This window comes from Salvelinus namaycush, chromosome 41 (genome assembly GCF_016432855.1).
Source record: "Salvelinus namaycush isolate Seneca chromosome 41, SaNama_1.0, whole genome shotgun sequence".
Lineage (NCBI taxonomy): Eukaryota > Metazoa > Chordata > Actinopteri > Salmoniformes > Salmonidae > Salvelinus > Salvelinus namaycush.
The window spans coordinates 5,111,384-5,130,129 of NC_052347.1; the positions used below are offsets into that span (position 1 = coordinate 5,111,384).

The following is an 18,746-nucleotide window of genomic DNA, read 5'->3' on the forward strand; positions in this document are numbered from 1 at the left end:
GAAGAAGAAACGTTTTTAACCTGAGAGTCACTATCTCTTACCCAGTTTCCTAAGTGGGTCCTGCGCCTTGGGTTGGGATTCCACTGCCTTGGGTTCATGGTGCGCGGCGGTAGGTTTCTTGCTCCTGCCCAACATGATGCAAGTTCCAATGCCGTCGTCGTTGTAGTTTCCTGTCTGTGGCTCTCTTGACTGATATGAAAAAGTCAGGAGTATGTATTGGTGGAGCGCAAATTCCCAGTGCAGGTGCCGTTTTTCAACTCTTCCGCAAGTCTTGAGTTGTGTGTTTCTCCGTTGCGTCACCAGGATAGCGCGCTACATTAATTCATTCCCTTTCCATGTGAAGTCCCTCTCAGCATGATTTAATAGCAGTGCGTAATCTGAGTCCAGCTAAGGGCGCAGAAACTCTTGAAAACTATACCCACTGACACAAACACAAATCACTTGTACCCACAGTCACATGTTCATATAGTCTGCCTGGCTATAGCCGTTCTTTTAACATTGCAGCCTATCAGGGGCATTGTGGTCATGGCTAAAATAAAGTTTTACAATCTCACTGATCTATTTCATAGGTAGGGTCTATTATTATGTTTTACCAATGACAGTCACTATTATCTTACCCAGCTACCTCGTTGTGGTTTCCTGTCTGTGGCTCTCTTGACTGATATGAAAAAGTCAGGGGTATGTATTGGTGGAGCGCAAATTCCCAGTGCAGGTGACGTTTTTTAAAACTCTTCCGCAAGTCTTGAGTTTCGTGTTTCTCAGTTGCGTCACCAGGAGAGCGCTCTACAGTAATTAATTCCCATGTGAAGTCCCTCACAGCGTGATTTAATAGCTGTACGTAATCTGAGTCCAGCCAAGGGCGCCGAAACTCTTGAAAACTATACCCACTGACACAAATCAAATCATTAATTGTACCCACAGTCACATGCCTACTTTCTTTTAACATAGAAAGTATCAGGGGCAATGTGGTCATGGCCAAATGAAAGTTTCACAATCTAACTGACCTATTTCATAGGCAGGGTCTAATATTAATGTATTTGAATCGATCTAATAGCCTAGCCTACACTTCACGATTCATGAAGAATTGTAATTAATCCTATATCCTACAATCTGCATTTATTTAGTGTTCTTTAGCGCAGTTCCTCAGTCCAAAATGACGGGTGAAATAAAGCAGTGTTTCGCACTCCAAACACAGGCTAGTCACACTAGTTTTTGCGTTACTACATCCATCCACTGACACACACAGCGCCACCCACTTGCAGTCAACGTTCGAAGTCTTATCACTGGGCGCCACCTAGCGGTTATATATGGTTGTACAAATCTGTTATCGCAACCCCATTATGGGTGGGTGGGGTGTAGGCAGGAAATACTAAAGTATGAAAGCCGCTGTCTTGAGAATAATGTATAATCTGGCTATTGCTTTATTACAACAAAATTCAGTTACATAATTCAAGCAAAGTGCCAAAGTGCACAAACCTTATACATTGAATATGCCTCTAACACAATGATTAAACAGTTTCGTAATATCGCAGAGGCTGCAAGTAGCCTGGCCTACTTCTGAAGACAAAGCTATTTCTATAGCCTATCCTGCTGTTCTCTTCAAAGCCAGGCTGCAGTGGTGATAAACATGATCAAATAGCTCTGGGCCCAAGTTATGATTTATTACTTCTACATCCATATATTATTAACATACAAAGTCAATTTGTGCAAAGAGAAATGCTTTTGAAGGGCACTCCACTTAATAGGTGCTATATGTCATTGTAAGTATGCCGGGGGGAATACTAACTGTGGATTAGATGAATAGGTCTTGGTCTGCGATACTGCAGTGGCAAACCCGTGGGGTTGGGACTTAATTAGGTTTCGATAAGGGTATAAAGAGGATAATTAGGAGAAGGAGCGAGCTCAGCTGTAGGTTCCAGGCCTAGGGGAGAGAGGCATGTTTCACAGGCCATTTACAGACCTATACCTACAGCATAAATGCAAACTCCTTCACTCTCTCTCTCTCACAGAACGGCACTGGGTCTCCTAATAACCTGATCCAAAGGCATCCATTTTAGAACACCCATTCAGGCTCTGTAAGCTGTGATGTGTAATATCAAAACAGAGACAAAGGATAGAACAACATAATGCAAATCCATATATTTATCTAAATACAGTATATGGCTCTGATATGTTATGGGAAAATACCAAATGTCTATAGAATAGATATTTTGACCCATTCTCAATTGTACCCAGCCATGTTGCAGTATATATAGAGTGAGAGATTAACTCATGTCCAATAATCCTCTCAGAGGCTCTGATCCAGGAGCTGCTGTGCTCCTGCCCAGGCATATAGAGCTTCCACCGAATGCCACTGCCTCTGTAAACACCCACTACCCCATTTGACAAACCTTACCCTCCCTCCTGGTCCCCCCAGCAATCACTCCCCTTTCAGTAAACAATGGGTAATATGGCAGCCGATAGATACACAGGTTTGGCTGGTATCTGTCAACTGCCAAAAGTTTGCCTTGGACTGAAGAACGTCTGATCAGCCTACATTGAGTGTGTGTGGTACATTTTTGTATTTGTGAGCTTGCTAACAAATGTAGAATTGTATTTAGCACAACTTACAAAGGCTTATTTGCTGTATATTAGTCTCTTTAATTCTGAGAGTTATAGCTAGCAAGCACCTCACACCAAACTAAGACTATTAACCCTTATTTAACCAGGTAGGTTGACACATTACAGGAATAGCGCCTTATAGAGAAAGTTCCTAGTCGTTTAGGCCTATACATTCGGGCATAGCCTACTCTTTCGTCAATTGCTCCAAGAAAAATGAAGATGAAAGGACCAAGAAAAAAAGAGGACAGAAGGGAGAGATGCTTATTAAGAGAAACCAATGGAGCAAAAATAATAGAGACGAAAGAGAGGACAAAAGACTGTAAGAGAGAGCAAGGGGGAATGATTGAAGATGACAATTTAGGAGAAAATCAGGATAAGAGTGAATGTGATTGAAAGAAAGGTCTATGGTATGAGGGGGAGGGGATGCCTACCCCCTGAAAAGTAGGCTTACATGCATATAGCCTACAGCAGCCATCACACACCAAGTAGGCACCATGTGAAATGCCACTGAGATGTGCACTCTCCACGTGGGAGGAATCTCTTGCCTGCAGAGAATAAGGACATTACATATCAGTAAAAATATACAGACACTGTCATTTCTGTTGTCTTGTGTGCATACTTTTGGTGAGATTTGCAAATAATGCATCAAACTGTGTATTTGTTATGCAAAAAGATGCTGTGTTTGAAGAGGTAATTACTAAATTATGACAGTTTGAAGTTATCTATGCTGCTTACATTAATGCAGAGATAGAATTCGGTAATTTAACAGACTAGCTATTTCAACCACAGTAAAAAGACCTAACCCCCAGCTATCATAGCAAGTAGCTACATGCTACTAACTACCTAGCAAATCAACGCTAGCTCAACATTTAGTTTGATTGCATGTTTTGAATGTTAAGATGCCATATTACAATACTATGTTTCCACCGATACTCCCACTTTGGTGCATGATGTTTGCTTAGTTAGAACCTGGTTGTGTTAACATCCATGAAAATAAGGCTTGACTAGATAGTTATTTTTTGGCAAGATTCTCTAACTGGTCGTCGTACCTAGCTACTGGACGAGCTAGCTCACATGCTAATTTATGATTTCCATCAGCTTGTAATGAGAAGCGTATATTTTATAACATGCTAATTTATACAACGATTATCAATGCGTTTGCAAAGACCATACAATACTTGAATCTAAAGTTGTATATTTCACTGCACATGCATGATGTGTGACGCTAGCTAGCACATTAGCCAGCCAGCTAACCTAGCTAGTAACTAGCCAGCTCAGTCGGCAAGCCTTTAGGTCGTTTTTAATATAGAAACTGGGTCAAAGAGAGGCACGTTTAATTAACTGGTAACTAAACCGTCGACAATAAGCTTAACTCTCAAATGTGGGCAATTGTGTTATTTTAAAATTTCACCATCGTTTGTTGTTCCGTTCTATTGAGCCTAATTTGCTACTGGGTAGCTAGCTCTCGATAAATAAAATGTCGTTTATTTAGCGTCGTTCTACACTCTTAACCTTGCGCATTAGTGGGAGGCGAGGAAAATATCGCTCCGCACCAGAGAGAATATATTTTTTTAATCAAGAAAAGCCTTACACTATTTGAAACCACATAAAATAATTGTGTAATTGTTAAAGCATTAACAAAATGAACATAGTGTGTAGCCGATAGTTAATCGTTTTTCTACACGGTCCGTAAAAAAGGACTAGTTTGTTCAGGATGACGGTCTCATTATCGTTAGAAAGAAAGGATTGTCTCAATGATTGGGGGAGTGATCCTGAGCCCCAAAAAATCCGAAATAGATAAAAGCCACGACATATTCATATGTCATCATTTACTAGTAGTATACAATATGAGTGGGATATCGATTAATGAAGATTAATCCACAGACTCTTCAAAACGTTCACTAATTTCCCCCTCTATTTATACATGGTAGCGTCTGAAATAATGCCCCAGACTGCTCTCCTCATGGGACCAATGTGCACTTGATTGACTCTCGGGATAACCAATAGAAATATGATTTAAGCTTAGCAACAGCGAATATGCCATTTTGTCCAATAGCAGAAATGAGAGGATGGTCCTATATCCTAAAGTCTGATTGGCTTAAATGTTCAAAAAATGCCCTAGAATTGTGGGTTAGGTAGTTGGGCATGGACGGTCTCGCTAGTAATTTACCTACATTGGAACTACAGTTCCCACAAAACAAGTAGAGTCAAGAAAAGCAGCATGCGCACTTGGCAGTGGTAGAGGTGATATAAAGCCGCGAACTCCTTCTGTAGAAGCATACTGGACGGTCACTGTTGTGGAGATGAAATACGAACTTGAGAAGGACTACGAGTGCTAGCGGCACCGAAATAGTTAACGTTAGTTCGCTAGCTAGCTACAGTAGCTCTGAAGAATCATTCGCGAAGTAACAAGTGTTACCATTCATAACTTTGTTTTTAAGAGTAGCGATAGTGAACGTTTCGAAAGTTAGCTGAACATTTCTTGTCAAGTAAATGTTGCTCATATTGAGACATAGAAACAGTATACTTAGCAAAAGTTATCTAAACATATTTTAATTAACATTTAGCTTAATTCACACAGAGACAACGGTTGACATGTTGTAAGGCGAACAGCCCACCCGCATACACCAGGATGACAGAACCGAGCATTGAGAAGACCCATCACCTAAAAACTTCAGATACCTCATCAGGTGGGAGAGAAAGAGTTGTGGAGCATCCCCAAACCAATGAGAGACGTGGACTGGAGACTGACGGTAGGGGGCGATATGGAGATAAACAGCAGCAAGCAGAGAGCGAAGGCGGGGTTATCCCTTCAGACAAGTTGTGGCAAATGCAAGGCGGACAGAGGGAGGTGTGCCCTAGATTCGTTGCCGGAAATGCACTTCCTAAGTGCCCAGCAGCAATACAGCCTTGCCAGGAACCAGGAGCAGATGCAGCCGGGGAAGGTGGCCTCGTAGCCCACGGAAATAGTGGAGATGGACCGCACGAGGAGACCCTGAGTCAAGTGCAAGGCGAGTGTGGGAAAAGAAGCGACTCTGGCTCTCCGGGCGTCGGGGCAGCTGTAGATGCGCGCCAGGGCAAGAAGAAACACAGGCGCCGACCATCCAAAAAGAAGCGTCAATGGAAGCCCTATTTTAAACTGTCTTGGGAAGAAAAGAAAAAGCTTGACGAGCGAGAGACAGAACGAGCGTCCCGAGTGAGAGCAGAGATGTTCGCGAAAGGGTTGCCCGTTGCCCCCTACAATACAACGCAGTTCCTTATGGATGAACACGACCGAGAGGAACCGGATCTGAATACCGAAAGTGGGCCCCGACGTCAGTTGGGGACTGGTGCTCGCCCAGAGGACACCGCAAGTGAGGACGACCTATTCGATGTCGAGGAGGAGGAGGACTATGGCAGCGGTGGTGGCAGCGACGGCATCGGGAGGCCTGGAAACGCAGGTGGGGAGTTTCTTCAGAGAGACTTTTCTGAGACATACGAGAAATACCACATCGAAAGTCTTCAAAACATGTCCAAGCAAGAGCTGGTTCAAGAATACCTGGAGCTGGAAAAGTGCATGTCCCGTCTGGAGGAAGAGAACACCCGGTTGCGACGCGCAGCCAACCCGGACATCACAAATGATAGCCAGGTTCCCCAGTCGGATTCGGCGCGGATCAGAGAATTGGAGGGTGAATTGGAGAGACTGAGGGCGCAGAACAGTGAGCAACGTCCGCATAACCAGCAGAGCAAGGAGCGGGTGCAGATTGTCACATTAGGTGACTAGAAATGGATAGAACCAGGTAAAATGTGGAGACTGAACGGGACTTTAAAAAATTGTCAGCAGTTTTATGAAATCGTTTGTTAACTCGACGGTTCAGTGACAGTCCGTAAAATTGCATTGCAATACTTTCTTTTGTTTTCTATTTGGACTGTAAAGGCGCCTGTTTAAACTTTTTCAATAAGTAATGTGTATATATTTAAAATAATTATTTTCTTTTTTATAAAGAGAATGTATTTGGAAATACGTTTTTGTTTTCCTGGTATGCATGCATTAAAGTACTCTATCCCATAATTTGTTAAATGAGCAGGACATGTTTGTCTAAATTTAACATTTGTCAAACAAAGCTTCTTTCGAGAATTTCAAATAACTTTGCCACAATTAAATGTGTAAATTAACATGTACACAAACATTATTTCGTTTTTTTTGTAGGGGGTAAATAAAGATTTTTGCCTGATATCAACATGTGTTTGGCTATTATCTGCCATTTTACAGCTATCGACTTAGATAATTTTCTTTCCACTATTTAGGCAGATGTAAAGTGATGGAATATGCTCAATAGCCTAGTTTTTCAGATTCATTCAGATGTGTCCTTACTATCCTACTCTATTCTTAGATGAGCCACTACCAAATCAGGTAAGTTTTAACTGCTTCACTCATGACTGATGGCCACTATAGAGATCATATGCAGGTTGCATAATGTAACCCTTGATAAAAATATATATATATATATTTTAAATGCTTAGAATCTACAGTACATAGCCATATGCAGGGTTGGGGAGTAACTGATTACAAAAAACTAACTGCAATAAGATTAGAGATACTTTTGATAAAGTAGACATCTACTTGTTTTAAATAAAGGATGTTTGTGAAAACATATTTTTTGTTTTCTCAATGACATTCAATTCAGCATTGGGGAAAAAGGTGCAAGTTAAAGTTTGTTACACCTGAGCGAGTCTGACCACAAGTCAGAGACCACTATGATCACACCAAATGCGTTCGATAGCTCCTTTTAGTCTTATTCTAATTGAGGGGAAAGTAATCAGATTAAGTTACTCAATTTGGGTAATCCAAAAGTTACGTTATTGATTACAATGTTGGCCAGGTAACTAGTAATAGATTACATTTAGAAAGTATTTTCATTTAACTAGGCAAGTCAGTTAAGAACAAATTCTTATTTACAATCACAGCCTACCCCGGAGGACGCTGGGCCAATTGTGTGCCGCCCAATCACGACCGGTTGTGATACAGCCTGGAATCAAACCAGGGACTGTACCCAACCCTGGATATATGTCTCCAGCTGTAGCTGATGGTTTTGTGAGGTCTCACGACTTGACATGATATCCTTACAAAAGCTATTTTGTACTCCAAAGCTCATTAGGTCACCTCTTGACCTGTCTCAGTGGTATGTGAAATGGACCTAATGTTGCAGGCTAAAGCTCATCGAGCAGATGACTCCAACTTGCTAAAATAGTCTTTCTAAACAAGGCATGGGTCCTATTGGAGTTGCATTGACCTACTTCCATGGTATAATTTGGGGTATGGAATTTATTGGGCCAAGGGTGTTCAATGAATGTCAGGGGAGAACTCTTGTCACTTTTTCATTACTGTCATTACATTTTGTAAATACTCATAAAATGAGATTGAATTCAATGTGAATGTTAAGCCTACCATTCATACTGTTCTTATGGAATAGTATACAGCTAAATAGTGTGAAAATAGGGATAGTTCACACAAATTACATTGGCTTTCCTACCCTGTAAGTAGTCTATGGACAAGGTATGACATAAATCAATGCTTTGTTTACCTGGCTACTGTTTCCAAACTTTTGTGGCACAAATCCAATGCAAGTCAATGATATTAGCATGTTTTGTTCTTCAGGTCCAAATCATTCTAAAGTATCCAACATTGAGTGTTGCTCAATTAAGTTACTTATGTATTAAACAGTGGCCAGGTAAAACAAACCAATGCATGGATTTCTGCCATACCTTGTCCATGGATTTATAGGGTAAGGAAACCAATATGTAATTCTGTAATTTGGGTGAACTATCCCTTTAAAGAGAGGAAAGCTAATAATGAAAAATAGATAAGCAACGCTGACCCATTTAGTCTGGTTCCAGACTCAGATATGTTGTCAACATTGACACAAAGTTGCAAATAAACTTCTGGGTCAATATATTTATTCCAAAATGATACATTTTATGCATGTTTAAACTATGATTAAATACCAAGATTCCAGTGATAAATTGTTCTTGGATTAAGAAATGATTTAACTCAAGCGTTTCTCGTGCCGTATTTGGAATCCACAGATTTTCCTGAGCTCCTCTTTCGACGTTGTCTTGATCCTAATGTCTCGAGCTCATACTGGCAGCCATTTGGCTGCAGCTAATCATTTTGATTTCAGTGAGGGCTACACGATAATACACGATGACGTTTATTTCCTTTTCATGCTTAGTTTCCAACCGTATGGATTTGAAAAATATAGCCGTGGTTCAAAGTGGGCTGTGGGCAGAGCACATAAAATCGCTTAACCAGCTAGTGCAGTTGGTGCTTAGATTGCTAATTGTTAACGTCCCTCTGTTTAAAATGCAGGTTAGGTAACTAGCTATATGGCTGGTCAAAATATGCATTTATTTATCAAGCTAGGCCAGCTAGCAAGCTAACGATTTCTTTGTTTTTAGCAAGACTTTGCTAACTTGTTAGATAGCTAGGTTTAACGCAGATTTAAACATTTAAATTTCCCAAATCAAACGTGGTTTACCGACATACAATACAAAACCAAATGTATGCAAGACTTTAGGAATCTTAATTGAATGTAGTGATATAATTTGCACCAATTTCTAGTTGTCAGGTCCTCCCTGGGTGCAGGCAAAACGCATGTAGGGAAGTGTGGTGCAAGATTGAGTGCCCTACAGCAGAATAATTATGGGTAATGTAGTTCCAAGATGCATCTGTGAATTGCGCCGCTAGAGGGATACTGTTAAAAAAGTACAGTATTTTTTTATTGTGGTGCAGGATGCGTTGGGTGGATGCCAGTCAGTGGTGTCACAAACCTGGTTCCACTTTTTTTGTTTGGGAATTCATTTTGTTCATGTGGACTGACATCCTTCCCCATTTCAATGACATATCTGAAACTTTTGCCTAGAATGACGCATGTCAGCAATGACCACAGAATACTATTGACATTAAACATTCACAAAACTTTCAAGCAACTGAAAAAATAATATTTTTTAAAACGTAATTCTGTTTATTTACATCATATAACCTTGCTTTGAAGCAAAAAGCCATCGAATGAAATGGTTCCAGGTGGATAACCTTTAGTCAGTCCATTTTCTTATAAGATTGTTTACTCAAAGCAATTCAAAATGTACTTTACACAATACAATATGTTACATATCAAGACAATATGTACAAAATATTATCAGACATAATAACAAACATAAGGTATATCACATTTCAAGCAACGGACAGCTAAACACACATTGAGTGTTGTCAGAATGTTCTACAATGTTTCTATTTATCGTTTCGATGAAGGCATGAGCAGTTTGGTTCAGCTCTGTTGAGCTCAGCTGTATGTCTCCTATTGACTGACAGTTTAAATTTATACAGTTAGTTCATCAAACAAAATCTAATGCAAATGAGTTGGTACTATATTCCCATGTTCTAGGTATTGATTACCCTTACTTAGAGCTTGTTATGTGTACCATACAAAACACTGTCCACGTGAAAGAACCTCTGTGTAAGAGAAAAACAGGTTAGAGCAATATACTGTCCCTCTCCTTGCAGCATCAGGTATTCTGCTGTTTGTTAGTGCTTGTTAGATGCAAACAGACTGCATAGACAAGTCCTTGGCCAGACACAGTGTTGCTCTTAATGGCCTCCCAGAGAGGCTGCTCGTATGTATGATACATGTCTTTGGGTCAGCGGCTAAGATGTAAGCACAGCAACGAGAAAATAATGGATTCAGTCTGGCTTATGACTAGATGTGAAGGTTGAAGCTTTTGGCTTTGAGAGTCTGGAATAATGAGGGTTAATGGGGAGGTGAGGACTGACCATGGCACTCACTGCAGAACAAAAACACTCCAGAAATCAGGCACTTGTAAGGCAACTCTTGGGGCAACTCTTGAGGTAAGACAAGACTAACAAAAAGTCAATTACATTTAATGATGACAAAAAATCCTCTCAGGCAAAATCCTGTCAGGCAAACCAAAGAATAAGTCCCATATGACATTGGTTGAGGAACAGTTAATAAAGACTATTTGGGAAATGGAAACTCATCTTGGACCATGGCCAAGAGAATGGTATACAAGTCTAGAAACACAGCAGACCCCAAAATGGCTACTCATGGTAACCACATTTCTGCAATCAGTCATTTGTATCCAGGAATTCTGAAGCACCCCACTCGCAGTGGTCATTCACTTGAGTGAGTCTAACCGTATGGAAATGTAATATGTGACATGAAAAACCATGCGCAGACGGTATAATACTAAAAATATTCCTGATAATATAACAAATAAAATATAATTGACAGACTATACAAAATGTAACTTTGTGTGTACATGGAGGTTGCATTTATAACCCTTGACGTTTAACGGCATGTTGTCAGTATTCTGCGCTTTCTCTGTCACCCATAAAATGAAAGCAAATGTTTACTCTGGTACACATAGGCGGGTTTGGTAAAGCAAATTATTACCAACTAATACTTAATCCAATTGAAAAGACAGTTATGATAGAGTTGATGCGAGTACAGTATGTGACCGTTCTTTGATAAGAGCTGAGATGCATACAAACATTATTCAGACTTAAATTAGGTTATGGTAGATAAAGCCCTGCTTGCTGCAAAATAAGATCGTATTGTAAAGTAAAGTATTGTCAACACAAGGTAGATAGTAGTGTCAGCAAGGGGAGAGTACATTGCTTTCTTCAAATGCGGAAATGGATGCTATCCCGCCATGAAATGGACAGGCATTTCAACGGCCAGAACTAAGGATTCTGACTGGAGAATTTTAATGTTGGATGAGTTATTCTATCTTTGCTAAATGAGAGAACGTATTTCTGCATAGTACTGTGAGTCACAGAGAAAGGCCATCTATGAGGAAACGAGGAACAGGCTTTAAGTCAGGTTTAGGATGTTTCTTATTTTGTTTGTTTTAAAAACAGGTACACCCCAGAAGTCAAATCACAATAAAAGTACTTATTCTTTTCATACAAAAAAATATATATAATATATACTGTATATAAAACAAAAAATAATATATTAAGAGGAACATTTCAAGTAACATCTTGAAGGAAATGATAGTGCACCTGTGTGCACTTATGTAAACCATTAAAAAGAAACAAAAACAAATAATGATAACGTAATAATATATATATTTACAAGGTTAACTTAACAAGGCTTTGTACAAATGTTACAAAATAGTTCAACACACAAACACCTGCACACTCAAACATACTCACGGGTATTGTCAGGCAAACACACATATGTACAGACAGACAAACATCTGGGTTACAGACCACTACTGCTGTGTGAGCATGTGTGTGTGTGAGAGTTATGTTATTTATGTGTGTTGGCAACTAGAGGAGCGTTAGAGTCAGTTGTTCTGTGGTTGTCACAGTAACAGAATATTAAGGAAGACTGATATAGAAGTCAGTGCTGGGGCCAAAGGTCAGACAGCGTTCTCCCTCAAAACTCACATTCCGCCTCAGCTAGTGTGTCTGTGTGTGTGTTTGTGAGAAAGACAGAGAGAGAGCCCACAGCCCTGTTGAAAGTGTCACTCTGTGAGGAACCCTGGGTAGGCTTCGTTTGGCATGCTCTTCCCTGTGCACTGGGAGAGGACAGCCCACTTCCTGTGTCAGACAGGAAGCAACAGAGAGGACAGGAAGGATCCTAGTATTCAGTAACACACTGTCTGTCTGTCTGTCTGTCTGTCTGTCTGTCTGTCTGTCTGTCTGTCTGTCTGTCTGTCTGTCTGTCTGTCTGTCTGTCTGTCTGTCTGTCTGTCTGTCTGTCTGTCTGTCTGTCTGTCTGTCTGTCTGTCTGTCTGTCTGTCTGTCTGTCTGTCTGTCTGTCTGTCTGTCTGTCTGTCTGTCTGTCTGTTGTCCCATTGCAGTTTAGCAGTATTTTATTTTTTATTTAAAACACACAAACGAAAAAAGCTTTGGCAAATACTGGAATTCCCTTTGCCATGCAAACGGAGCTGAAACAAATGAAAAGGGAGCGTGAGTAGACTGGAGGCCGAAAACTGTTCTCAGACCTGTCATAAGACCCCTTGTGTCTGTCTGTGGCTCTGCTGTCCACTACTCACTGCCATCATGCAACTGACCTGGGGTCAGCACTATCTGACCCTCTGAGACAGTAGCCCTGGCTCAGCAGCTCAGGGGAGGGAGACTTTGAGAGGGAGGCCAGAGGCCTTGTAATTTACAGGCCTATCAGTCTCTGTCCATAGTTACAGGTACTGATGGAACCTGGAGGCTGGTGCGCGTGTGGCGGGGGGATTCTGGCCCAGGGGAAGAGGATGTCTTGGGTCAAGCTCCTGGGGGTCGAGGGGTGACCCCTGTGGTTTGGAAGTGGCCGGCGACATGGGGAATACTTTGGTGGCTAGCGCAGGCCTCTTGTCGCCCGTCTCGGTAGGTGAGACCACCACAGTGTGTCTTCTCCAGGCCCGTCTCTTCCTCCTCGTCTCCGGGGAGAGTGGCTTCCTCAGCCCCACGATACGCAGGTCATCAGCCGAGCCCAGCAGGCGCGCACGCACCTGGTCAGCCAGAGACCCTCGCCCCTGACCCTGCCCTGTCCCGCTGGGGGTGAAAGAGGCAGCCTCGCTGGGCGGCAGGGATTCTTTGGGTCGGGCTGGACGTAGGCTCTCCTGGCTGCTACCTGTGGAAGGGTTGGTCCTGGATCGGTCCCTCTGGGCCCCTGGTGCCCCAGCTCCCTCCTCCTCTCCTGAAGGCACAGGGAGGTCCAGCAGGTCCAGAGAACGAGCCTTGGTCTTCCCTCTGTCCTTTAGCTTCTTCCTGGCCAGCGTGTCACACTGGATCAGCTTGTGGGAGTTGAAGGAGGGCCGGGAGTGCAGTCTGTGGGTGGTGGAGGACGACGAGAAGGAGGAGGAGGAGGGGGTGGTGGATCGCGCCCCACCTTCACTCCTCTCCCCAGGGTCCTGAGTGTGTGTGGAGGGGGTGGGGGTGGTGTGCTGGGGTGTGGCGGAGATAGGGTGGGGTTTGTAGTGTGTGTAGAGGAAGCTTCGTTGTGCTGCCGTGGGGGGTTGTGTGGGGGGCTGTGTGGGGGTAGGGGGTGTGAGGGTGTGTGTAATGGATGCAGGGGGGTGTTTCTCAGGTCTCTCCTGGGTAAGGGAGCGTGAGGCGAATCCGCTCTCGTTGTCCGTCTCGCTCACCAGCTCGCTGCGCTCGTCGTCAGCTTCATCACACCGTCCCTCAGACGCCAGGCTCCGCCCCAGTGTGGAGAGGGTGGAGTAACCGGAGACGATAGAGCGAGCGTCCTCTGGCCCCCGCCACGCCCTGCCCTTCACCTCCGCCGTCACCGCCTCTTCCTCAGGGAGCAGCATCACCGTCTGCCCTGCTTTCTCTTTCTCACCACCGCACGGCATGCTGGGAACTACCACCTCTTTTACCTCCACCTGCACTCTCACTCTCTCTACTACAGACTCTTCTTCTTCTTCTTCCTCCTCCTCATCATCTTCCTCCTCCTCTCCCTCTGCTCGTGGGGCGGTGTCTGCTCCTGCCACCACCAGCCCCGCTTCTTCTCCCTCCTCCACCCCCAGGTGGCTGGCTTTGATTGGCTCGTGCTCCGAGTCGTCGTCTGTGCTGCTGCCCACGAGGCGGCCGTTGTAGCGATTCCTGCGCTTGCGTCCGGTGACGGCGGACATGATGGACAGGGTCAGAAAGTCCTTGGCAGTGAGGTCTCGCTTTGACCCCCACGACCCCTGAGGCAAAACAAAGTCACATAGGTCAAAGGTCGGATGATTTACACAACCTCAACCATAACTAGATAGTGTGCAGAGTATTTTTATGGTCGTGAAGAAGATTGTTTTATGTCTGTGAAACTGTGCCCAGTTTCTGCTATCTGCGTGATATGAGTGGCCAGAAGTTCAATAACAAGCGTAGAACAGCATAGTTGGCTGTCCGAGGCCTTACCTTAGATTTAGCTGAGTCACTGTTGGTTGAGTCTAAGAGAGGACAAAGAGAGAGGATCAGAGGAGAAAGGTACACTGTAAAGCTGGTCTGTGTTACATGGGAGGGGAGGAGGAGCGTGAATGGCAGTGAAGGGGGGGCACAGAGCTGCCGCTCAGAAAACAATAAACCTTTCTGTTATCTAGCTAGCTAGAGCTTTTAAAACGCACCATTTCGACACTGTTATAACACAGGAAATATGACTGCTCTAATGTAACACTAATCCAATTAGTAGAGAGTTGTGATTCCTCTGTGCCTACCTTCTACCCTTCACCTTCCCCTGGGGAACAGAACCATACAGACACTGGTCACACACCATTAACACACAGAACAACGTGTCATCACAAACCACCGATTGTCATGGAGTTGATCAAACTGACTGGTATGTGATCAGGGTTGTTGGAGAGAGGGGCGAGGGTGGGGAAAAACAACAGCGTTAAGGAATCGCAGCACACACTGATGACATCACGGCAAACACTGATGACATCAACCGGTGAAGGAAGCGTTGGGGAGGAGGGAAGGCAGAATACAAGGGTTTTTCAATCACCACACACTTGGTCACACCACCTCGCGCACTCGCCCTCGCCCACACACTCGCTCTCGCACACACACTCGCTCTCACACACACACTCGCTCTCACCCACACACTCGCTGTCTCACTCACACGCTCTCACACGCTCTCACACTCACTCACTCGCACTCACTCACTCGCACTCACTCACACGCTCTCACTCACACGCTCTCACTCACACGCTCTCACTCACACGCTCTCACTCACACGCTCTCACTCACACGCTCTCACTCACACGCTCTCACTCACACGCTCTCACTCACACGCTCACTCACTCACTCACTCACTCACTCACTCACTCACTCACACACTCACACACTCACTCACTCACTCACTCACTCACTCACTCACACACTCACACACTCACACACACACACACACACACACACACACACACACACACACACACACACACACACACACACACACACACACACACACACACACACTAAAACCCCAGAGTAACACATGAGAGGGCCCATAGAGAATGAGTGGAGCAGGTGAGGTAGACAGGACAGACAGATGGACAGACCACTGTAGAGGGGCTTTCTCTCTCAGTGACAGAGTACACAAAGTCATTAATGACAGTGCAGGGTCATCCTCACACACACCTCCTGCCTTAGTCAAGCTGACACAGAGAGAGCCGAGAGCAACTTCCTCTGAAGATGGTGACACATAGCAAACACACCCACCCACCTTTCACTAACAAACACCATCACACCAAAACTCACTATTTCTCACACACACACACACACACACACACACACACACACACACACACACACACACACACACACACACACACACACACACACAGGAATTGGCAGGGGAAATCCCATCCTACCGCAGTGGCTGCTCCACAGGCTCAGCTAAGAGAGGGATGCAGCGATGTAGAAGAGGAAGTGACAGATGAGTAATAAAGAAGAAAAGAAAACCAGGTGAGAGGAAAGAAGCACAGTCTAGTGATCAAATCAGGAAAGGGAGAAACTCGGCAAGGGCAAATCATTTCAAATGTATGTCATGCCTATTTCCTGATTGCATGGGATTGGTTCAACTGTGTGGCTGTCAATAATGATTGCCAGTCACTGATTGGCCAGTTTGGCCACAGTATGAACCGTGATTGGTCTGCACAGGCTGTCAGTAGCTCAGTGCAGGTTGTGACTGGTGCATTTGGGCAGTGGTGGGCGGGCCCTCACCTGACGCCTCCCCGAGCAGAGCGGTCCTGCCAATGTTGGAGAGCAAGTGGTCGATATTGGGGGCAGGCACCAGGTCCTTCGTGTCTACTGGAGTCTGAAGGGGAGAAAGGCATCGAGTCATAAACAACACATGAACACTGGATTGAAGTCCTGCGTCCGAATCGGTGACTGTGTCCCAAATGGCAACCGTTTCTCCATATAATGTGCTATTCTTCCCCCGGCCCAAAGGGCTCTGGTAAAAAGTAGTGCACTACGAAGGGTATAGGGTGCAATATGAGACGCAGGCAATGACACATAGATCAGATATACTGTATCATATCACATCCCCTGACTTGCAGGATTCTATTTGGGCCGTTTGCTGGAGCAGATGACACAGTGAGCTCCAACATGACCGTGTGAACTGAACTGCTGTCCCCACATAGTTCCCACAGTTTGCACAGTAAGTCCTACTGTACCTTCTCATCCTTGTCCAGGTCCTCACTGAAAAACCAGAGATACTGTGGGAGGAAACAGAGAGCGAGAGAGGAGACAGAGAGAAAGAAGAGATCTGTGAGAAGATATTCCGACAGGGTAGCGCCAGCTCATTGGAGGAGAGTTAACATGAAGCCAGTGAACAGGTCTGTCATTGGTTGGGGATTAGAGGGTCACTCACATGTTGGATGAGCGTCTCTACTATCTTGTAGCGGTCAGGCATGTGAGTCACCATGTCTGTCATGTTGTCTTCAGACGTCCGCACCAGCGTGGGCCCGAACACCAGGGCCAAGTTACGAGGTTCCATCTACACGCACACAGAAACAATACATCTCATTATAAACCAGTCTTCCTATATCGTCCGTTGCTGTGACGACCACATGTTAACACATTCGAACTGTAACACTGTAAAAAGTCGGGCCACTTTACATAGGGAATAAAGTGCCATTGGGTCCGGGACAAAAGTCGGGCACTATATAGGGAGCCATTTGGGACGCAAGCCCTATAATAACCCGTTCACGTTAAAGCACCACGATAACAGTATCCGGACCTTGTTTTTCTCACAGTGGTCAGCTACCGTCTTCAGATGGCCAACCAGGAACTTGAGAGTGTGGTAGTAATGGTCCGGTAAGTCACGGATCTAAAGAGAAAGAGAGAGCGAGAGCGAGAGCGAGAGCGAGAGAGAGAGAGAGAGAGAGAGAGAGAGAGAGAGAGAGAGAGCGAGAGAGAGAGATAAGGAGAAATATCTCAACACTTCTGAGTATCCTGTGTAATCTGTTAGCCCTTGAACATATCATCCTTCCAGGGAAAGACTATACCGGATATGCCAATAGAAGAACACGCTCAGACAACGTTCACATACCAGTTTTTTCATGGTCTTTAGCCGGTCCCCGGCATTCTCCATCCGGTTAGCGTCGATGAAGTCATTGTACTTATCTGTGAGGATGAGAGTAATATGCATAGTTACAGTACATAAAAATAGAGACTAACATTCAACTGTAACTGTAAAAAGGAGGATGAATGTGAGCTGATTCATGCGTTTACTGACGGTTCATCTAACAAAACGGGACTCACCATCAGTGAAGAGGGGCTCCGGAAGTTTCCTGAAGAAAGACTTGAGCAAGCTGCTGATCACGTTCAGGTCCTGCCATTTCTGTGAAGAGGTAAGAACAGGGAGAGAGAGGTCAAAGGCAATACTAAAAGGCCTTTAGAGACACGTTGGATAGAATAGTTGACGGCCAAATCATCCTTTCCCTTTGCTGAACACTTGTATACCCCACTGATGCTGTTTAACACCATCCCGCAGATGACTAGATATACTGTGTCTATCTAACCCAGTCACGGTGTACCGTGCCTATTGCTTACTGTACGTTAGGTTGTGTGTGTGTGTGTGTGTGTGTGCGACTGGGCTCCTGCTCTGCTCACCTCCTCTGCAGGGTTGATGTCCGACCCCTTGTTGAGCTGGTCCTGAAGGCTGGACACCACTGCGTTGTTCCCTGGGACCCTGTAGATGCCGGTGTACTCCAGACCCATCTCCTCCACCAGCCCACAGCAGATCTCCACGATCATAGGGATGAACTGGGAGGACAGACAGACAGACAGAGAGGGGAGGGTCGGACAGGAGTGGACCCATATACCTTACCAGCACACAGATACATCATAGTAAACAGTAGACACACACTGACCCATACATGTCCATATGCCATTCATTTTCAGTAAATACTTTAACAGGGCATATAAACACACACAAAATTATACATTTACAGTATATGATAAGATTAGAGGAAGGGAGGCTCTGGCTGACCTTGTTGTTGGCAGCTGGCTGGCAGTCCTCTAGCCGCACTCCAAAAGCCTTGGGCCCTGACTTCTTGGACTTCTTCATGATGTTGATCCCCCATGGCGACTTAGGGGGGCTGCTCTCATCTGGGGACAGACAGAGGGACAGCGAGTCAGACAGTCAGACAGA

At 44.4% G+C, this 18,746-nt stretch overlaps 3 protein-coding genes across 3 annotated transcripts in view; 1 reads left to right on the plus strand and 2 right to left on the minus strand.

Annotated features, from left to right (window-relative positions):
• LOC120033912 (1-phosphatidylinositol 4,5-bisphosphate phosphodiesterase delta-3-A-like) overlaps window positions 1–746 on the minus strand; it is a 29,984-nt gene extending 29,238 nt beyond the window's left edge. Inside the window, exon 1 of the mRNA XM_038980303.1 lies at window positions 42–746. Within this exon, the coding sequence (XP_038836231.1) occupies window positions 42–135 (94 nt within the window). The 5' untranslated portion in view covers window positions 136–746. The remainder of the gene's footprint in view (window positions 1–41) is intronic.
• A 4,138-nt stretch (window positions 747–4,884) lies between these two features.
• Window positions 4,885–6,817, plus strand: LOC120033911 (protein HEXIM1-like). Its single transcript, XM_038980302.1, has 2 exons — window positions 4,885–4,959; window positions 5,183–6,817. The coding sequence occupies exon 2, from the start codon at window positions 5,234–5,236 to the stop codon at window positions 6,362–6,364; it is 1,131 nt and encodes a 376-aa protein (XP_038836230.1). The 5' UTR covers window positions 4,885–4,959; window positions 5,183–5,233; the 3' UTR covers window positions 6,365–6,817.
• A 5,621-nt stretch (window positions 6,818–12,438) lies between these two features.
• Window positions 12,439–18,746, minus strand: part of LOC120033961 (rho GTPase-activating protein 23-like) — a 30,995-nt gene continuing 24,687 nt past the window's right edge. The window contains exons 13-22 of the mRNA XM_038980359.1: window positions 18,585–18,703; window positions 18,206–18,358; window positions 17,855–17,933; window positions 17,643–17,716; window positions 17,331–17,420; window positions 16,962–17,087; window positions 16,765–16,806; window positions 16,310–16,403; window positions 14,507–14,538; window positions 12,439–14,295 (exon numbers count right to left, since the gene is read on the minus strand). Coding sequence (XP_038836287.1) covers window positions 12,805–14,295; window positions 14,507–14,538; window positions 16,310–16,403; window positions 16,765–16,806; window positions 16,962–17,087; window positions 17,331–17,420; window positions 17,643–17,716; window positions 17,855–17,933; window positions 18,206–18,358; window positions 18,585–18,703 — 2,300 coding nt within the window. The 3' untranslated portion in view covers window positions 12,439–12,804. The remainder of the gene's footprint in view (window positions 14,296–14,506; window positions 14,539–16,309; window positions 16,404–16,764; window positions 16,807–16,961; window positions 17,088–17,330; window positions 17,421–17,642; window positions 17,717–17,854; window positions 17,934–18,205; window positions 18,359–18,584; window positions 18,704–18,746) is intronic.

Coding starts and splice junctions, on each gene's coding strand:
- LOC120033911 (XM_038980302.1), top strand. CDS start 5,234: ATGACAGAACCGAGCATTGAGAAGACCCATCACCTAAAAACTTCAGAT.